Source organism: Balaenoptera acutorostrata, chromosome 10 (genome assembly GCF_949987535.1).
Source record: "Balaenoptera acutorostrata chromosome 10, mBalAcu1.1, whole genome shotgun sequence".
Lineage (NCBI taxonomy): Eukaryota > Metazoa > Chordata > Mammalia > Artiodactyla > Balaenopteridae > Balaenoptera > Balaenoptera acutorostrata.
In genome coordinates, this window is record NC_080073.1 from 38,444,855 (window position 1) to 38,462,635 (window position 17,781).

The 17,781-nt window shown below is 58.5% G+C and overlaps 1 protein-coding gene across 2 annotated transcripts in view; it reads left to right on the forward strand.

Moving 5' to 3' along the window:
- Positions 1–16,745, forward strand: part of CACNA2D2 (calcium voltage-gated channel auxiliary subunit alpha2delta 2) — a 138,453-nt gene extending 121,708 nt beyond the window's left edge. Inside the window, exons 10-38 of one of the 2 annotated variants that reach the window (XM_057555748.1) lie at positions 88–187; positions 290–448; positions 686–793; positions 891–969; positions 1,556–1,605; positions 1,795–1,884; positions 2,094–2,165; positions 2,379–2,453; positions 3,683–3,757; positions 3,839–3,910; positions 4,000–4,071; positions 4,179–4,240; positions 5,144–5,220; positions 9,273–9,333; positions 11,400–11,497; positions 11,717–11,807; positions 11,915–11,977; positions 12,114–12,217; positions 12,505–12,603; positions 12,696–12,784; positions 12,968–13,018; positions 13,256–13,327; positions 13,431–13,583; positions 13,726–13,778; positions 13,898–13,953; positions 14,088–14,214; positions 14,339–14,448; positions 14,536–14,618; positions 14,738–16,745. In XM_057555748.1, coding sequence (XP_057411731.1) covers positions 88–187; positions 290–448; positions 686–793; positions 891–969; positions 1,556–1,605; positions 1,795–1,884; positions 2,094–2,165; positions 2,379–2,453; positions 3,683–3,757; positions 3,839–3,910; positions 4,000–4,071; positions 4,179–4,240; positions 5,144–5,220; positions 9,273–9,333; positions 11,400–11,497; positions 11,717–11,807; positions 11,915–11,977; positions 12,114–12,217; positions 12,505–12,603; positions 12,696–12,784; positions 12,968–13,018; positions 13,256–13,327; positions 13,431–13,583; positions 13,726–13,778; positions 13,898–13,953; positions 14,088–14,214; positions 14,339–14,448; positions 14,536–14,618; positions 14,738–14,878 — 2,542 coding nt within the window. In that variant the 3' untranslated portion in view covers positions 14,879–16,745. The remainder of the gene's footprint in view (positions 1–87; positions 188–289; positions 449–685; positions 794–890; positions 970–1,555; positions 1,606–1,794; positions 1,885–2,093; positions 2,166–2,378; positions 2,454–3,682; positions 3,758–3,838; positions 3,911–3,999; positions 4,072–4,178; positions 4,241–5,143; positions 5,221–9,272; positions 9,334–11,399; positions 11,498–11,716; positions 11,808–11,914; positions 11,978–12,113; positions 12,218–12,504; positions 12,604–12,695; positions 12,785–12,967; positions 13,019–13,255; positions 13,328–13,430; positions 13,584–13,725; positions 13,779–13,897; positions 13,954–14,087; positions 14,215–14,338; positions 14,449–14,535; positions 14,619–14,737) is intronic. The other variant, XM_057555749.1, reaches the window with a different exon arrangement.
- The last annotated feature ends 1,036 nt before the right edge of the window (positions 16,746–17,781 follow it).

Here is a 17,781-nt window from a genome sequence, read left to right on the forward strand (position 1 = left end):
GCTAGAATCTACTGCTGGGGAACATCATGGGGGAGCAGCAGGAGAACGCCTGAGGCCGACCAGGCGCCTCCGTGATCCACCCCCCAGGAGTGGCAGCGTGAGCGGGTTGACCCTGAAGCTGATGAAGACATCTGTCTGTGAGATGCTGGACACGCTCTCCGATGATGACTATGTGAATGTGGCCTCGGTGAGTGCCAAGGGCGGTAGGCGGGCACTCCCTCCTGCCCCATGCAACCCCTGCCTGCCCGGGCCGGCCTGAGGCCACTCACCACCCTCACTGTCCCTGCAGTTCAACGAAAAGGCACAGCCTGTGTCATGCTTCACACACCTGGTTCAGGCCAACGTGCGTAACAAGAAGGTGTTCAAGGAAGCTGTGCAGGGCATGGTGGCCAAGGGCACCACAGGCTACAAGGCCGGCTTTGAGTATGCCTTCGATCAGCTGCAGAATGTGAGCCCCCTGGGTGGGCGAGCGGGTGGCCAGGGACAGGCAAGGGCCCAGGCTTGGTGACACCAGGGAAATCAAGATAGATGGCCTTGTTAGCACCCAACAGGCAGGTTGGGCAGATAGCGCCGTCTACTGTGGGGTAGGGGAGCCAGAGGGCCAGGCCCATTCCGGGGAAGGAGACCCACCCGTGGACTGGGGAGGGGCTGAAAGCTGCCTGACCCCACACCTACTCCTGCCCAGTCCAACATCACTCGTGCCAACTGCAATAAGATGATCATGATGTTCACGGACGGCGGTGAGGACCGCGTACAGGACGTCTTTGAGAAGTACAATTGGCCCAACCGGACGGTGAGGCTCAGCCCAGGTGGGGGCTGCCCTGACCTGGCCTGGTACAGGGGAGGGCTGTCCTCTGGCAGCCACGGCAGTAACCTCAAGCCCCAAACAGGTGCGCGTGTTCACTTTCTCCGTGGGGCAGCACAACTACGACGTCACGCCCCTGCAGTGGATGGCCTGCACCAACAAAGGTACCTTGTCCGGGTGTCACTGCCACAAGCCCTGCCTGCCGTGTCCTGCCAATCCATTGGGTTGGTTGTCCACGTGTCCTTCATATGTCCAGCTTTCCAGATGCTTGTTCATCCAGTGTCTGTCTTTCTGTATATGTGACTAGTCATCTCTCTATGTGGCTAACTTGTCCATCTGACTCAGCATCTTTCTGCCTATCTGACTGTCCATTGGTCATCTGTCCCTAGCTTGTCTGCTCCTGCATCTGTTTTCTGGTCAATCCGACTCTCCATGCAATTGGGCCTGGCTTGCAGGTGGACTCTGGATGTCACTGCCATCCTAGAATGAGGGAGCCTCAGGCTCCTCTTTTCATCCCAGTTCTGCTTCCTTACACCCCTACACTCACAGCCCCTTCCATGTCATTGGTCCCATTCACAGGGTAATGGCAGGGAGCACTAAAGGGACATGAGTTCAGAGGAAATGACACCAAAAAGAGAGGGAACCTGAGAGACCAGTCAGGGCTGCAGACACACCCCAGGGTACGGGGCCTCCTGTGCCATGGATCCCAAGCAACACCCAGGCCCACCTCTGCCTCCCCTTCCCTCACAGGTTACTATTTTGAGATCCCTTCCATCGGTGCCATTCGCATCAACACGCAGGTGAGACTGTGGGGGCGCCCCTCCTCCCAGCCCCTTGTCTTTGCTTCGCGGGGTCGTGGGAACCATGGGCTGCTGTGTGATGAGAGCGCCCCCTGGTGGCTAATTGACACATGGGGAGGCAGGACAGGGAAGATACAGTGGGAGAGGCAGACTCATGACCCCCCACCCCTGCCCCCACCACCTCCCCAGGAATATCTAGATGTATTGGGAAGGCCCATGGTGCTGGCGGGCAAGGAGGCCAAGCAGGTTCAATGGACCAACGTATACGAGGACGCACTGGTAAGGCCTCGGGGCAAGGAAGGGGTGGGGCCGGTGACCTTCCCCCAGGATGTGCCCACAGGGTCAGGTCCCATGAGGGCCCCCTTATGGTGGTAAACCAAACAGAGGAGAAAGAGAGGTGGCCTGTCCCCACACCCTTGCTCTGAACATTCAGGGTCGGGGCATGGCTGGCCACAGAGGTCTGACACATCCTCCTCCTCTCCCTTCAGGGGCTGGGGTTGGTGGTGACAGGGACCCTCCCTGTTTTCAACCTGACGCAGGATGGCCCTGGGGAAAAGAAGGTGAGGTTCCCCACTGGGGAAGGGCTAGTCATGCCTGGGGAGAGCTGGGCATGCCCAAAACAGGTCTGGGATGGAGCGGGGATAGGCAGGCTTCTAAACTGGACAGGGGCAGCGGCTTGAGAGAGCAGCTTGAGGCCATGGGCATGGGCAGTTGGGCACGGTGGCTCCCCCATGGAATTGAGCCTGTTGCAGACCCCCTGCCTCTGCTCCCAGAACCAGCTGATCCTGGGAGTGATGGGCATCGACGTGGCTCTGAATGACATCAAGAGGCTGACTCCCAACTACACGGTGAGTGTCCACCTGCCCATCTCCCTGTTCTGCCTCTCCTGTGGACACAAGCCAGGTTCAGCAGAGGCTCATGGGGATTCCCACACCTCTGTGGAGTTCTCCGAGTTCAGGCGGTCAGGGAAAGCTTCCAGAGGAGGTGATCTTGGGCCTAGAACTGGGATCAGCAAACTTCTGTAAAGGGCCAGATTATAAATATTTCAGTCTCTGCCAGCTTAAATACTCATACTCATACTCAATTCTGCTGCATTGAGAAAACAGCCAGAGACAGAACATAAATAAATGGGCATGGCTATGTTCCAATACAATTTTGTTTGTAGATACTAAAATTTGGATTTCAGATAATTTTCACAAGTCATGAAATAGAAATCCCTCTTTTTCAATCATTTAAAAATGTAAAAACCATTCTTAGCTCACAGCAGTACAGTAACCGGCAGCGGGCCAGATGTGGCCCATGGGCCCTAGTTTGTCGACCCCTGGTCTGTCACATAGGCAGGAGTGTCCTGGGTAGAAAGGAGGTGAAGGCGTACCTTGGAGGCAAAGGGAACTCTCTGGGCAAAGGCCTGAAGGTGAAAAACAGAATCATAAGCCAGGGAAGGGACCAGATCAGTGTGGCTGGCCCAGGGCCTATGGCAAAGGGAGTTTGGGACTTGGTTGTGAAAAGGCTGGGAGATGTGTGTCAGCATGCTTAAACCTGAGCCACATGAAGGCCCCTTGTCTTTGGCCTCCATATGCAGTGAGAAAACTGCCTCAGAGAGGTAAGGGGTGAGTCCAGAGTCCTGCTTTTCTTTCCCTTACACTTGGAAGGGACACCCCAGGTCGTCCAAGGGTACACTCGTCCCCCTGCGCTCTACCAAGATGGGGACCAGGAAGAGGCCGTAGTGGGGAGGGGAGGGGAGGGCAACAGCAGCCTTGTGGGGCCAGTGGAGGTGGAGAGGTTCCGCTGACTGATAGCGCCATGAGAACACGGGGGAGGGGCTGAGAAGGCCAAATCACATTAAGGTCCCACAGAGCTGGCCAGCCTGGGCCAGGGCTAGTGCATGCGGGGCACCAGCCTGCTGGGCTTGGCTTGAGAGGTAGGCTTGGGGCCGAGCGGCATGTGGGGGTCCCTGACCCAGGAAGGCAGATGGCACCCCCCAGCAGCGTGGAAGGCAGGATGAGCAAGAGCTCTGGAGCCCAGGAAATCCCTGCCCAACCCTCCAGGCCCTAAGCCCCCCTATCTATACCCCCAGCTTGGAGCCAACGGCTACGTGTTTGCCATTGACCTGAATGGCTACGTGTTGCTGCACCCCAATCTCAAGCCCCAGGTGAGCCAGGTGGGTGGCCTGCAGATGGGGGGTAAACCCTGTGAGAGAAGGACTCCTGACTTCCTGCCCTGCCTCCCCTAGACCACCAACTTCCGGGAGCCTGTGACCCTGGACTTCCTGGATGCAGAGCTGGAGGATGAGAACAAGGAGGAGGTAAGGAGAAGAAGAGGAGGAGGGATGGGGGGGCCACCCAGAGCAGAGAAGGATAGGGGCCCCACCCTTCACATCTCTGACCCTTCCAGATCCGTCGGAGCATGATCGATGGCAACAAGGGCCACAAACAGATCAGAACACTGGTCAAGTCCTTGGATGAGGTGAGAAGGTGGCAGAAGGGGGACAGAAGGTCAGGGTGGACACCCTTCTACCCCCAACTTCACCCCTGCCTGCTACCCCAAGCACCTGACCCAGCCTCTTCTCCCAGAGGTACATAGACGAGGTGATGCGGAACTACACCTGGGTGCCTATAAGGAGCACCAACTACAGGTGAGTGGGGCCAGGCTGGGCAGGCAGGGAGGGGCAGGGCAGCCCCAGCTGCCCCTCCCTCCCCCACCCCCGTGTGCCAGTTCTCAGCGGCTGTGACCAGGATCCCAGTGGGGCCCCAGCAGCCAGGGCTGCTTACTTCTCACTCCTGGGTGCTCAGTCCCAAGGGTCCCTCGCTGACCCTTCATGAACAAGCAGCATCTCCTGGGAGCGCACAGTGGAGACATGACAGTGCATCTGATGCCTCCCCATTCCCCACCACCCTCTCTACATCCCTCCCACCGTGGATTGTATCCCTGGATGTGTGCATGCAGGATGTCATCCTCAGCACGTTCACCGGCCTGCTCTCAGCAGTTGTCACAGCCTCAGAGAGTGTATTGACTGTCTTCTGCGTGCCCCAAGAGCTGGTCTCCTTCACACTCCAGTACCAGCCCATGACTGCCCCTCACTGTGTTAGTGCCAGCCCTGCTTTTAGCTGGCTCTCACATGGCCTGAGTCTCTGGGGACTATGGACCCCGCTCTCATGGCAACACCCCCACCCCCATCCCCACAGCCTAGCTCACTGACAGTATTCTGCCCCTGTGAGTCTGCTGCTGGCCAGCTGGAGGAGACTGGCTGGGCAGGTGGTGTGCTGGGGGAGGCTGCTGGGGTGAGGGGTGGGATGGGGATTTGCTCCGGGGCTGGGAGTTCTGAGGCCTCCAGGAGAGTTCGGGAAATGGAGGGCCCAGGCCCCTAGGCCCTGAATCTCTCACAGCTAACCAGGGAGAGGTGTCCCTGGTGGTCGGGGGAGGGGATGCCACAGCCTGGGCCTCTCTACCCAGCTCCAAAGCCGTGGGGAGGAGGGTGCCAATGGGGCCCGCCTCTCTCCAGCAGTGACCTGTGCTCCTCCCCTCCCCTCCTCCCCAGCCTAGGGCTAGTGCTCCCGCCCTACAGCACCTTCTACCTCCAAGCCAACCTCAGTGACCAGATCCTGCAGGTCAAGTGTAAGTGGCCCGGCCCCTGCCTGCGCCCTGCACCCCCGCCTCTGCCCCGCACCCTGGCTGGCCCCAGGCAGCATAGCCAGCCGCTTGTGGCCAGGCGGCCCCTCCTGCCCAATCTGCCCACCCCCCAGGCGCCCGCAGGCTGGGGCACCAGCCATCGGAAAGTCTGTGGAACTCTGCATGCTCGCCTTTTCTCAGATTTGGTTCCTGACCATTCTCTCATGGTTTCCATTGAGGTTTTGTTTTTGGTTTCTTCTCCTCCGTGTCTTCCCTCCTTAGCCTGCCTCCCCCACACACGCCTGGGGGCTGAGTTCTTGGAAGACACCCCCTCCTCTCATCTCTCCTGCCCCCTGCTCCCTGCGCAGTGCTCTCCCCCTGCGGCACCACCCCCGGGTCTCTCCCCACTCTGCCCCCTCTTCTGTCCCCCCTTGCTCATCCTCCCTTATTTTCCTCCTCACTTCCTCTCTCAGCTTCTGCCTCCATTGCCTTCCTGCCCCCTTACTCTCTCCCTTTGCCCTTCCTCCTTCCCTCCCGCTCCCTCTCCCCCTCCTCCCCCTCCTCCCTCCTCCTTTCCCCTCCCTGCACCCCACCTTCTCTATCTCCCTCCCTCTTCCTTCTGCTCACTCCCTCCATTTCTCTCTCCCACATCCCCTCCCTCCCACTCCCCATTCAGTCTCTCTCCCTCTCTTCTCCTGTCACACTCTCCTCTCTCCATCTTCTCTCCTACCCCTTCCCCTCCTTTGCTGCCTTCCTCCCGCCTTCATCCCTGCCTCCCCCACCCTCCCTGTCTCTTGCCCTTCTTCCTTCCCTCCCTCTCCCGCTCCTCTGCCTGTGGCTCATCCCTGCATGTCTTGCTCACCCTGGGCCTCCCCCAGAGGCCTCCGGAGCCCGTGGCCCCGCCTGCCCACTGCCCGAGGTCACTGGGAGGGAGGCTGGGGCTCCGGCCCCACCGGGCGCCCCCCACCTGCCTGGCTGACTGGGGCTCATCTCCTTTGAGTTTTCTCGCTCTCTCTTTCTCTCTCATGTCGTTTTTTGCAAGAAGTTTCCTTTCGGTATGATGATGAGACACAATATTTTCATTCAAACAGCCATTGAATAAAATATTGTTTGTGCCCCTCCCCTTCCCCTCCCCCTTTTCGTTTGTTTTTGTGTTTGTGTTGTTTTTGTTTTCCTCGCTTTCTCTCTTGGTGGACTGTCCCAGTGCCAATCAGCAAACTGAAGGGCAAGTATATTCAGAACCAGTGCACCCTCCTCTCCCCACCCCACCCCCTGCCCTCACGCCCCTGCTTGCCCCCCTCCCTGCCCAGGACCAGCCAAACCCCTGCTCTCCAGGGCTCCCCCCCAGCATCCCCTGGGCTCCTCTAGTTCTTGCCTTTCCTCTGATCCCTAAACCTCTATTAGAGCCAGCAGCCCTTTCCCCTGGCCCTGCCTGCAGGGTGGTCTCCGGCGTGTTCTAAGAGCTCAGGCCCTCTCCTCATCCTCCTCGCTCCCTCTGGGCAGGCCTCTGCCCCCCACCCCACCTTCTCTGTCCCTCCAAGACAACTCAACAGTGGGGACAGGGCTAGATGCCTCTCTACCACCTCCCACCCACCAGGGCAAGGGGCCTGAGATGTAGGGGGTAGATCAGTCCTCAGAGGGGCTTATGTGAGGCTTCCTCGGGGATATTCTCCCTCCTCAGATCTCTCCAGTTTCTCTCTAGAAGCTGGCAGCCCTCCCAAGGGGAGACAGAAGGCTTTGGAAGCCCCACACCCTGACTCTGGGGCCCAGGGGCAGGATAGGGCAGTAGCCAGGCCACCAGGAGAGCAAGGCAGACCCAGCGCTGGCCTAGGTGCTGAAACCCCTGTCCCCTGCCACCCCTGCTACTCCTGGTGACTTTGTTAAGGCCCACTGGCCCAGCCCTGCCCTGGGGTGCTGGCTGCTCCTGGCAAGAGTAGTCAGGTATGGGGAAGGTGTTCCCCGGGGAAACAAAGGCAGACTCAGGGCCCCTAGGCCTGGCTGGGAACAGAAGGTGATCTGTCTGGACCCCAAGGGTCAGCAAAGGAACTTAGAGGGAATCAGGCTGGGGGTGAAGAAAAAGATTCTGGCACTCAGAGGTACTTAAGCCAGAGACTTCGGGAAAAGGTAGGCAGTGAACTCACAGGCCCTGGCAAAGAACAAGAGGAGTGAGAGAGGACAGCACACAAGGGTCTCTGCCGCTGGTACACAGAGAGGCCCCCCCCACGGAACACCGAGGCAGATGGGCCATGGAGAGCCATGGGGAGATGTCCTGTCCCCAGTCCACATGGGGAAGTAGGGCCTCCCTAAGAAGCCCTAGTGGCCCTGTCCAACCTAGTCCAGCAAAGGGGATCCAGCTGCCCCCACTGGCCTGGGTGGAGGTGGAGGACGTGCCCTACTCCCACTCGCTTGAGTTGTCTTGTCTCCCCCTCCCACATCCCTCCCTTCCAGTGACCCCAGAAATGCAGGGCCCTGATAACAATAATAACCATAGCATAGTCTCCCTTCCTGCTCCCCCCACCTCTTTTTCTTTCTCCTCCTCCTCCTCTCCCCACCCCAACCCTTCCCTGTTGGCTTGTGTCCAAACCCCGCCTCACAGTCCTATCAGAAAGCAACAGTCCAACCAGTGACTGCCCAGCCCCTCCAGGCACCCAAAGTCCCCCTCCCCAGAATCTTGCAGTGCACTGCGGGAGTATTTTGGAACAGGGAAGACCCCTCTTCTGCAAAAATAAAGCACTGGGACTTCCCTGGCGGTCCAGTGGTTAAGATGCCGGGCTTCCAGTGAAGGGGGGTGTGGGTTCGAACCCTGGTCGGGGAACTAAGATCCCACATGCCGCATGGCAAAAAAAAAAAAAAATGAGGGGTTGGAATTTGGGTGAAAGGATAGGGAGGTGCATTGCTCAGAGTGCGAGAACAGAGGGACACCTCCCAGACTCAGACCAGCAAGGTGGCCAGCCCAGCTGGGCAGGCAGAGGCCCCAGAGGAGCCCTAGTAGCCACATCCCCAGATTCACTGACAGACCCAAACAGGGACCTTTGCACACATGCTTACACACTCATGCAAACACACATACTCACACACACATGCTCTCACATGCACATACACGCTCATACATACGTGCTCACTCTCACACACATACAGGCCCAGTCGATGGATCCCTCAATAGCACCCCATGCCTTCTCTGGAGCCCCCAGCTTCTCCCTTGCTGCTCTGAGCCCAGACAGGTCCTCGGAAGGATAGACCAGACCCAGCCCTTCTGGATAGACCAGAACCTGCCCTCATGCCCCCGGCCCAAGAGGGTGTTCATGTTTGAGCAGCGCTTCTGTGCTCTCCCAGCTCCCAGACTCTCCTCCCACAGTGTGGGAACATTCAAGGATCTCCCCTCACCCAGCCTCCTACCCCAGGGAAGACCACTGGACCCCCACAATGCACTGCAGCCCACCCCCAGCTGCCCACACTGTCTCTGGTTGGACTGTCTGTGCCCGTGAGGAACCCCCTCGGTTTGGCCATGTTGATGCCTGACACAGAATAAAAGCAAGACCTACCAAAATGCAAACAGCTACAGCAAAGAGAGATAAAAATCCGCAGCCAAAAGCCAATTCCATTCCTCAGAGTCTCTTTGGAGGAAGGAAGCTGAGCATGTGGTTTTTTCCATTATGGATGTGATAAGAGCGAGACTGGTGCCTCCCCCAGACCATGCATATATATAGCAGTGTGTGTATATATATATGTGTGTGTGTATGTCCGTGTATATGTGCTATACAGCCGTATGGAAGCATATACAGCCACGCCAAGGGACTCACTGCCGACAGAGGACCAGGCCTGGGCAACATATTGGCTATAACTGCCCTCCTCCTGCGATGCTGTAGTCTCCACAGGCCCTCCCCGCCCGCCCCTTCTCTCTGGCTCGAACTTGAACGTGGAAGTGGCGGGTTTCCTCTTTGCTGGTGTCTCCCTCCCTCAAGCCACCCTCTTCCCTGTCCCTCCAGCCCTGTCAGCTCTGAACCCCTGGCCTCCCGCCTCCCCAGCCCCCGCCGGATAACCCCCCGTTTCTGTTGCAGATTTTGAGTTCCTGCTCCCCAGCAGCTTTGAGTCTGAAGGACATGTTTTCATTGCTCCCAGGTAGCTTGCGTGTGGCCTTGCTGAGGTGTCCTCCCCCAACCCAACCTCCCTGGGCCCACCTCCTGCACTGCTGCCTGGAGCTGTGTGTGTCTGTGTCCTGTGCAGTGTCACCCTGCCATGCACAGCCCTGTATGTGTGGCCGTGTGCATACCTGGGCCATGTAGCCGCACCAGGCACCAGTGCCTATAGCTTCAGCTCCCACCAGGCCTCGGACGGGAGGGCTCTGGACTCTCTGCTGACCTTCCCTGCCCTCCCAGGCCACCAGGAAGGAGCCCTTTCTGCCCTGCGCCGGCTGTCCGCAGCACGCCCCTCACTCACTGGGCAGCTGCTGCTCTGGTTTGTGGCGCCCTCCCCACCCCACCCCCACCCCGTACCCGTCCTTGTCCTGTGTCAGTCAGTGTTTGTGTGGGTGTGGGGACCGAGCCAGCCAGAGCCCCTGTCGGCAGTGCCCCATCTAGGTGTGGTGGCTCACTGAGGACTGGGGGGAGGTACAGGGATGAGGGGATGGGGGCTATGAAGAGCTCTCTGGAAAGTAAGGGATCAGGGCCCAGCACAGGCCTGGGCCTGGACCATCCCTGGCGTGCACCCTTGTGTGCACACCCTCTGTCTGTTGGCCCACATCTGAGGAGGCCAGCAGGCCCCCGGGTGGTGCAGCCCTCCCCTGTGGCCTGGGCTTTGCATGAGGGCAGGTGGGTGCAACTGACAGAGATCCATAGGCACTCTCAGGTACCACTCGGGGGCTCTGGACACTCCTAACCTCCATGTGTGTGCACGTGCGTGCATGCACCCACAAAGTTCGCTGTGACTCTCTGTAGATGTGTGTTTGTATTTGTGAGTCATCATGTACATTTGTAAGAGTCCAAGTGTAAATGTGGGGTGGCCGTGTGCATTGGTGACTGTGGGAATGTATGGAAAGGCCTGTGTGACCCACAGGACCCTGAGGGAGCTCTGAGGGCAGGGACCATGTTTGTTTTTGTCACCTCTGTATCTCTGGCACAGGAGAGCTCAATAAATATGTGTTGGGTGAGTGTAAATGTACATACTATGTGAGGGGGAGGGATTGCAGGTGACTTGTATCCCAAGTTCAGCTGTATGGGTGTCACTCTGAGTGTATCAGGTGTGTTCTCCCCCATGTAGAACTGCAGGCTGTGTACTACACAAAGGCCCTGGGAGCAAGTGGGGACTGAGATTCAGTCCCAGGTGCCCTCACCAAGCTTTGGGCCCTAGCACAGCCTCGGGAAGAAGAGCATTTAAAAATTTCCCACAAAGTTGCTGCCATGCAAGGCAGGTCTCTGATGGCAGGGGTATGGATGAGGGATTAGGCAGGAAAGATAGCTCCATGTACCAGGGTAGAAGGACTGCTTGCCAAGACTTCCTGGGGAGCAGGACCCCAAGCAGATCTCCCCGCTCCCTTCAGCCCCTACGTTCTCTGGACCCACAGTCTGAGCCCAGAGAGGGCCTTGAGGAGGTGAGGGGTTTGGCCTGTCCATCTCTGGGGGAAGAGCACTCTGGGCAGAGGGAACAGCCAATCCACATGTTCCCACCGACTTGGTGACACCCTCTGTGGTATGATGAAAAACACTATGGCTCAGGGAGCTTGAGTGAGTTGCCCAAAGGTACACAGCCAGGAAGCAGCAGGATGAGGTCTCAGACCAACTAAGCCAGTGCCAGGACTCCACCCACTGTGCCCATGGAACGCTACGGCACACAGTTGGATGAGCCAGCCATGAGGCATTTCCTGGGGCCTCCCAGGTGCACCGTCTAGCTCCAGCTACACAGGAGAGGTGGGAGGCTCTGCAGGGTCATGCCCAGAAGGGAGAACCTGCTTGGGTGGAGGAAGCAGACCCTCATTCTCTGCTTCCTGCACCTAAGCAGGTCAGTTCTGCCCCTGTCCAGACCTGGCTACCTGCTGGGCATATAGTCACTGCAGCCTGTAAGAATACACATGCCCCTCCCTGAGGCCTGGGCTTCTCAGCGAATGGCCAGGCAGGCCTGTTGGGAAGCCTCAACCCTATTGCCCTGTGCATCCCCCCAAGCCCACTCTTCTTGCCCCTCCCCACCCCCAGAGAGTATTGCAAGGAACTGAATGCCTCAGACAACAACACCGAGTTCCTGAAGAACTTCATTGAGCTCATGGAGAAAGTGACTCCAGACTCCAAGCAGTGTGAGTGACTGGTGGGGCAGCGGGGTCTGGGCAGTGCCAGACAGCAAGGGGGCAGCCCAGAGGAACCCAGAGACTGGGCAGGTGTGGAAACATGCAGGCCCAAACCAAGGGCAGGTCCTGGGCCAGGTCACGGGGAAGGTTCGGAGCCTTGGGGGTAGCGGGGAGAGTGGGCAGGGATCCAAAGAAGATCCTCCCTCCACCCCAACCCTCCTGTTCCAGGCAACAACTTCCTTCTGCACAACCTGATCTTGGACACGGGCATCACACAGCAGCTGGTGGAGCGCGTGTGGCGGGACCAGGATCTCAACACGTAGGCACCACCCACCCTGTGGGGGCAGGAGGCTGGGATGGGCCCAGAGGCGCTGGCCCTGCCCTGCAGAAAGTAGGTCTGTGACCTCACCTCCCTGCTGCCCCCAGGTACAGCCTTCTGGCCGTGTTCGCCGCCACTGATGGCGGCATCACTCGCGTATTCCCCAACAAGTAAGTGACCTGACCCACTATCTGACACCCTGCCCCTGCTGGGACCCCGCCTGTCCCGCTGCCCAGAGGCCTTCTTGCATTTGCTGAGACCACTGCCCCCACAAGCCACCCCTCCACCAACCTCTTGTGTGACCAGGGCAGCTGAGGACTGGACAGAGACCCCTGAGCCCTTCAATGCCAGCTTCTACCGCCGCAGCCTGGATAACCATGGCTATGTCTTCAAGCCCCCACAGCAGGATGGTGAGTGTCCTCCCAGGCGCACAGCAGCAGGTGGGAAGCTGAGGGTTCTCTGTCTGCTCGGCCAGGGTGAGGCTCTGCTCTTTGAGGTCCCTCTCAAATACGAGGCTGGCTGGCTGAGACGGGGCAGATAAAGAGAGGGCTAAGCTGTGCCAAACGCTATGCTGGGTGCCTGGTGCTTAGGCTGAGGTCAGCCTTGCCTTGGGTTCCTGGGCTCACAGGGCCCAGCACAGAGTGGTCATGTGGCTGCCAGCCCCTACTCCTGACCACCCCACCTCACCCACCCCCAGCCCGGTTAAGGCCGCTGGAGCTGGAGAATGACACGGTGGGCATCCTCGTCAGCACGGCTGTGGAGCTCAGCCTAGGTGGACGCACACTGAGGCCAGCAGGTGAATACCCAGGGCAGAGGTAGGGAAAGAGAAAATGGGCAGTGTGCTGCCCAGGTAGGTGGGCATTGATGGCCCCTTGCTCTCCTCCACAGTGGTAGGCGTTAAGCTGGACCTGGAGGCCTGGGCTGAGAAGTTCAAGGTGCTAGCCAGCAACCGTACCCACCAGGACCAGCCTCAGAAGGTATCTGGTCAGGGATGAGGGCAGTAAGCCCAGAAGCACCCATTCTAGAGTCCCCAGGAACCCCTACCAGTCCTCCCACTCAGAGTGGCTCTGGTGCCTATGGGGAGGCAGGGTCCCCGATGTATAAGGGGTGATGGGAGGGGAAAAACTGGTGGGCACTTACGGTCCTTGCTCTCTGCCCAGCAGTGCGGCCCCAACAGCCACTGTGAGATGGACTGCGAGGTTAACAACGAGGTGCGTGTGCCCTGAACCCTAGCTTACCCCACTCCCGGACACCTGAGTCCCAACTGCAGCTCCTAGCCCATCCCATCCCTTAGCCAGTGGGTCTCAACATCCCACCCTGACTTCACAGCTTTACCAGAACTGGGGGAATGGTGCCCCCTCCACTCAGCTACTGGACTGCCAGGGTCTGGGGAGGAAAGGCTGGGCTGGAGCCCCTCCCCATCTTCCTCCCCCTTTCCCACCTCTCAGGACCTGCTCTGTGTCCTCATCGATGATGGGGGGTTCCTGGTGCTGTCAAACCAGAACCATCAGTGGGACCAGGTGAGGGTCAGGAAGAGGGTGGAAGGAGAGGGTCCGGGTTTGAGCCTTCTGGGGATATGGCACTGCCAGCCCTGTGACTACCACTGCCTCCTGGCATCCCCAGGTGGGCAGATTCTTCAGTGAGGTGGATGCCAACCTGATGCTGGCACTCTACAATAACTCCTTCTACACCCGCAAGGAGTCCTACGACTATCAGGCGGCCTGTGCCCCCCTGCCCCCGGGCAACCTGGGTGCTGCACCCCGGGGCATCTTTGTGGTGAGCCCCAGCAATGCCTGGCCTGCAGATGGGGGGACTGGGAGACCTGCCCACAGATGATCCCCCACCTCTAACGAGAAAGCTGGGGGTGAACCAGGTCCAGGGACAGCAGTGGGAGCCCATGCCACTCTCTCCACTGCAGCCCACCATTGCAGACTTCCTTAACCTAGCCTGGTGGACCTCTGCTGCGGCTTGGTGAGTCCCCAGGGGAAATGGGAGAGGGAGGGTGCTCCCTGGGCAGGAGGGCTGGAAAGAAATGGGGCATGGTACTGGCCTCTGCTGACCACTCCCACTCGGTGACCCATGCCCTGCAGGTCTTTGTTCCAGCAACTTCTCTATGGTCTCATCTACCACAGCTGGTTCCAGGCAGGTAGGTAGGGCTTTGGAGGTCCCTCCTCAAAGCCCCTCCCCAATCTCAGACCTACTCCAAAGGGAGGGCGGGGCTTACGGCTGAGCGAGGCTCAGGGTGTAGGGGTGCAGCTGAGGGGCTCTGGACCCTCGCAGACCCCGCAGAGACCGAGGGGAACCCCGAGGTGCGCGAGAGCAGCTGCGTCATGAAACAGACCCAGTACTACTTCGGTTCGGTGAACGCCTCCTACAACGCTATCATCGACTGCGGAAACTGCTCCAGGTGCGCGCCTGGAGCTGGCCAGAGGGGCGGGGCGGGGCGGGGCGGGGCCGAGGCTGCAGCGGGGCGGGGCGGGGCGGGGCGGGGCGGTGAACCTCAGCGCCCCGCCTTTCTGTGCTGCCTTCAGGCTCTTCCACGCGCAGAGACTCACAAACACCAATCTTCTCTTCGTGGTGGCCGAGAAGCCGCTGTGCAGCCAGTGTGAGGCTGGCCGGCTGCTGCAGAAGGAGACACACTGTATCCTTCCCGCGCTGCTCCCCGGCCCCTCCCGCCCAGCGCGTTCCCTCCGTGCCGCCGCCCCCTTGACTCCCCACCCATGCCCAGCGGACGGCCCGGAGCAGTGTGAACTGGTGCAGAGACCGCGATACCGGAGAGGCCCACACATCTGCTTCGACTACAACGCCACGGTGAGGAGCGGGGCGGCGGCCTTGACCTGCAGCTCCCCTGCCCCAGAGCTAGTGCGGCCCTGCGCATCCCCTGCCCGACCAGACCGGGCAGACCGGCTGCTCCTTGTCTCTTTGCGCAGGAAGATACCTCAGACTGCGGCCGCGGAGCCTCTTTCCCACCGTCGTTGGGCGTCCTGGTGTCCCTGCAGCTGCTGCTCCTCCTGAGCCTGCCTCCCCGGCCGCAGCCTCAAGTCCACGCCCACCCTTCTCGCCGCCTCTGAGTGCCCCCTCCCCCCACCAGGCCTCCCCGCCGCTCCCCTGCTCCCTCGCCCCACACTTCCCGCCTTAGAGCCTCGCCCCCCTCCCACTGAAGGACCTGAGTGCGCCTGGCCCCGAGAATCTGCGCCTTGGAGGGGGGGGGGTCCCGAAGGAGGGCGCCGCAGGTCTTTGGCCCCCAAGCCACGTCTGGCTGCTGAACTGTCAGAGTGTCCCCAGACCCCTCATTCCCACTGGACTCACCCACCCCGGAGGGCTGGGCCAGGGAGGCCACAGTACTGGTGCCAAACCAGGCCTCCACTGCCCGCCTTGCCCCGAGGCTCCCTTTGTGTGGGAGACCTAGGCCTTGCCCCAGCTGGACTCCTCTAACCTGGCCCTTCTGCCCCACCCAGGACTAAATCTGGAAATAATGGAGGAAATTGAGATGGGCAGTTCGAGGCCTGTGCATCCCAGCTTAAGTCCTGGCAGGAGAGAGGTCCTGGGGCAGCCCCCAATGAGCTCCTGCCTCTCTCAGGCCTACAGCCGCCTCTCCCTCCCCAAGCCCGGCAGGTGGCAGGACAGTGACAGTGACACCGGCTAAGACTCAACCCCATACGCACCTGGAGCCCTGAGGGCAGAAACTGGACTCGGACATACCCAGGAGGGCACACACACAAACACAGATGTGCACAGACACACACACCCTGGGGTGGGGTGAGGGTGGGGACTCACAAAGCCTTATACAGGGTGAGGGGTTGGTGGGAGGTTGGCATGTGCACACTCCATCTCCTGCTCACCATCAGCCTCTTATCTGACCTGTAACCCAGCTGGTCCCCCATCTCCAAAGCTGAATGTCAAACAGTGCCAAATGCTGGGGCAAAGGGTGAAGACCCCTCTGTCCTGACCTAGCCGCCAGTGTCCCCTTAATGTCCCTGACCCTGCCAGGTGCTCATTGTAACCATTTCTCACTAGTGTCAGGCCCCCAGTGGGACCACATGCCACTGCCTGCACCCCTCAGCAGAGGAACTCTCACCAGGCATCACCCTTTGCCTTAGCGGGGGTGACTTGATTACTCCTAGCTGGGTCATCCCACCCCCAATCTGCCCCTTATACACTCAGGCCTGTCTCTTTCCCACTCACACACACACACTCCCTGGCCAAACTGCTCCTCCCTGCTGAACACACACTTGCACATACATACACACATATACACACTCTGTGCACACATACAGGCTGGGCCTGGGAACACCTCTTCACACCATTCATTCTGGTCATTTCTCGCAAAGGCATCCCAGCCTGGGGGCCATTGGGGGACTGAGGGCAGGGGGATATGGCCGTAGGGCTCAGATGGACTGGGAGGAGGGGGGGGAGGGTGATGCATTAATTAATGGCTCCGTTAATTAATGTCACGTTGCTTGTCGCTTTCTCAGTGTGTGTGTATGGTCCATGCCCACTGCTGGTGCCAGGGTGGGCACCCATGCTGTACACCCAGCCTAGATGCCAGCCATGTCTTGCGGGGGCGTGTGTGTAACTGTAGTGTAGTCAGGTGCTCAATGGAGAATATAAAAATAAAAAAAGAAACATATACAGATAAATTAATATATATTTTAAGTTTAAAAAACAGAAAAGCAGACAAAGCAATCCCCATCAGGTAGTTGTCAAACCCCCAGCTGGGTCTGATCCTTCTCATCACCCACCCGACCTGGCTGTCCCCTCACCTCGGGCTCGGGGGATCTGTGGGGGACTGGGGGGCCATTTCCTTTTATCTGCCCTTTTTTTTTGGTTGTTCTATTTTGTACAGACAAGTCGGAAAAACAACAGTGACAAAAAAGTCAAGAAACTTTGTAAAATATTGTGTGTGTGATTCCTTGTAAAATATTTTCAAATGGTTTATTACAGAAGATCAGTTATTAAATAATGTTCATATTTTCACTTCAAATGGTTCCCATACACTGTCTCTGCCCTGGAGTGAGGACTGGGTGGCTTGAAGACAGATGGCCATGACCTCAGAGCCCCACTTACCACTTAATTGGGAGTGAAGGCCATAGCAATCCAGGTCTCGGGTGGGTGGAGGGCATGACGCTTCCCAGGCCTCCTAAGTGCTAGATCCTTGACATCCTTTGTCTCATATCATCTTCTCAAAAGCCTCCAGGAAAAGCTATCTTTAAAAAAAAAAAAGTCTCCCAGAGGCTCAAGGCCAAGACTGTGGAGGAAAGAAGATGGAGATGAGATGCAGGCTTCTAGCCAATAGGATCAGACCTCCTTGGCCTACGCAGGTCCTCCAGGTGGAGCAAAGAGTGAATACCTGGCCCAAGTCCATGACTTCGTGCTTGAGGGCCAATGCTGCTGTCCAGAGGAGGCCAAGGTCTGGCCCACCCACAAGCATGATGGCTGCTCCTTCCCAGCCCAAGGGAGGCCTGGTGCTCTCAGTGGCCACTGCTGCTCACACTGGGACACAGCTCTGAGTCCATTTCAGCAAATCTTCTCGGGCCTCCCTTTGGCAAGCCCTACACCCTTGTTCATTTTAATCCCAACTCTCTTAATAGTCAATCCTATGCTGTGTGACCTCTGAGTTTCTTTTCAACGGGAAAGACTTATAACCACCAGTGCAGAGATTTCCCAGTACTACTGACACTTGTTCTCTTAGAGTACACACTCCACACTATGCACTCACCCTGTGCTGAGTCCTCACCACAACATTAGAGTTGGATATTAGTTTATCTCCATACCGCAGATGAGCAAACTGAGACTTAGGAGAAATCCTTTCTCCCAGATGGAAGAAATCAGCAAAGGTTTTGGAAATGAGGTGCCCTGTGGCTTGGGGACCTTGGATGCTAAATAAATAAAAGAGGGCATTCCAGGCCTTAGTGAAGACACCTTTTCTCACAGTCTGCAAGGGTTGGCCACAGAGCAAAGCGTAACTAGCAAC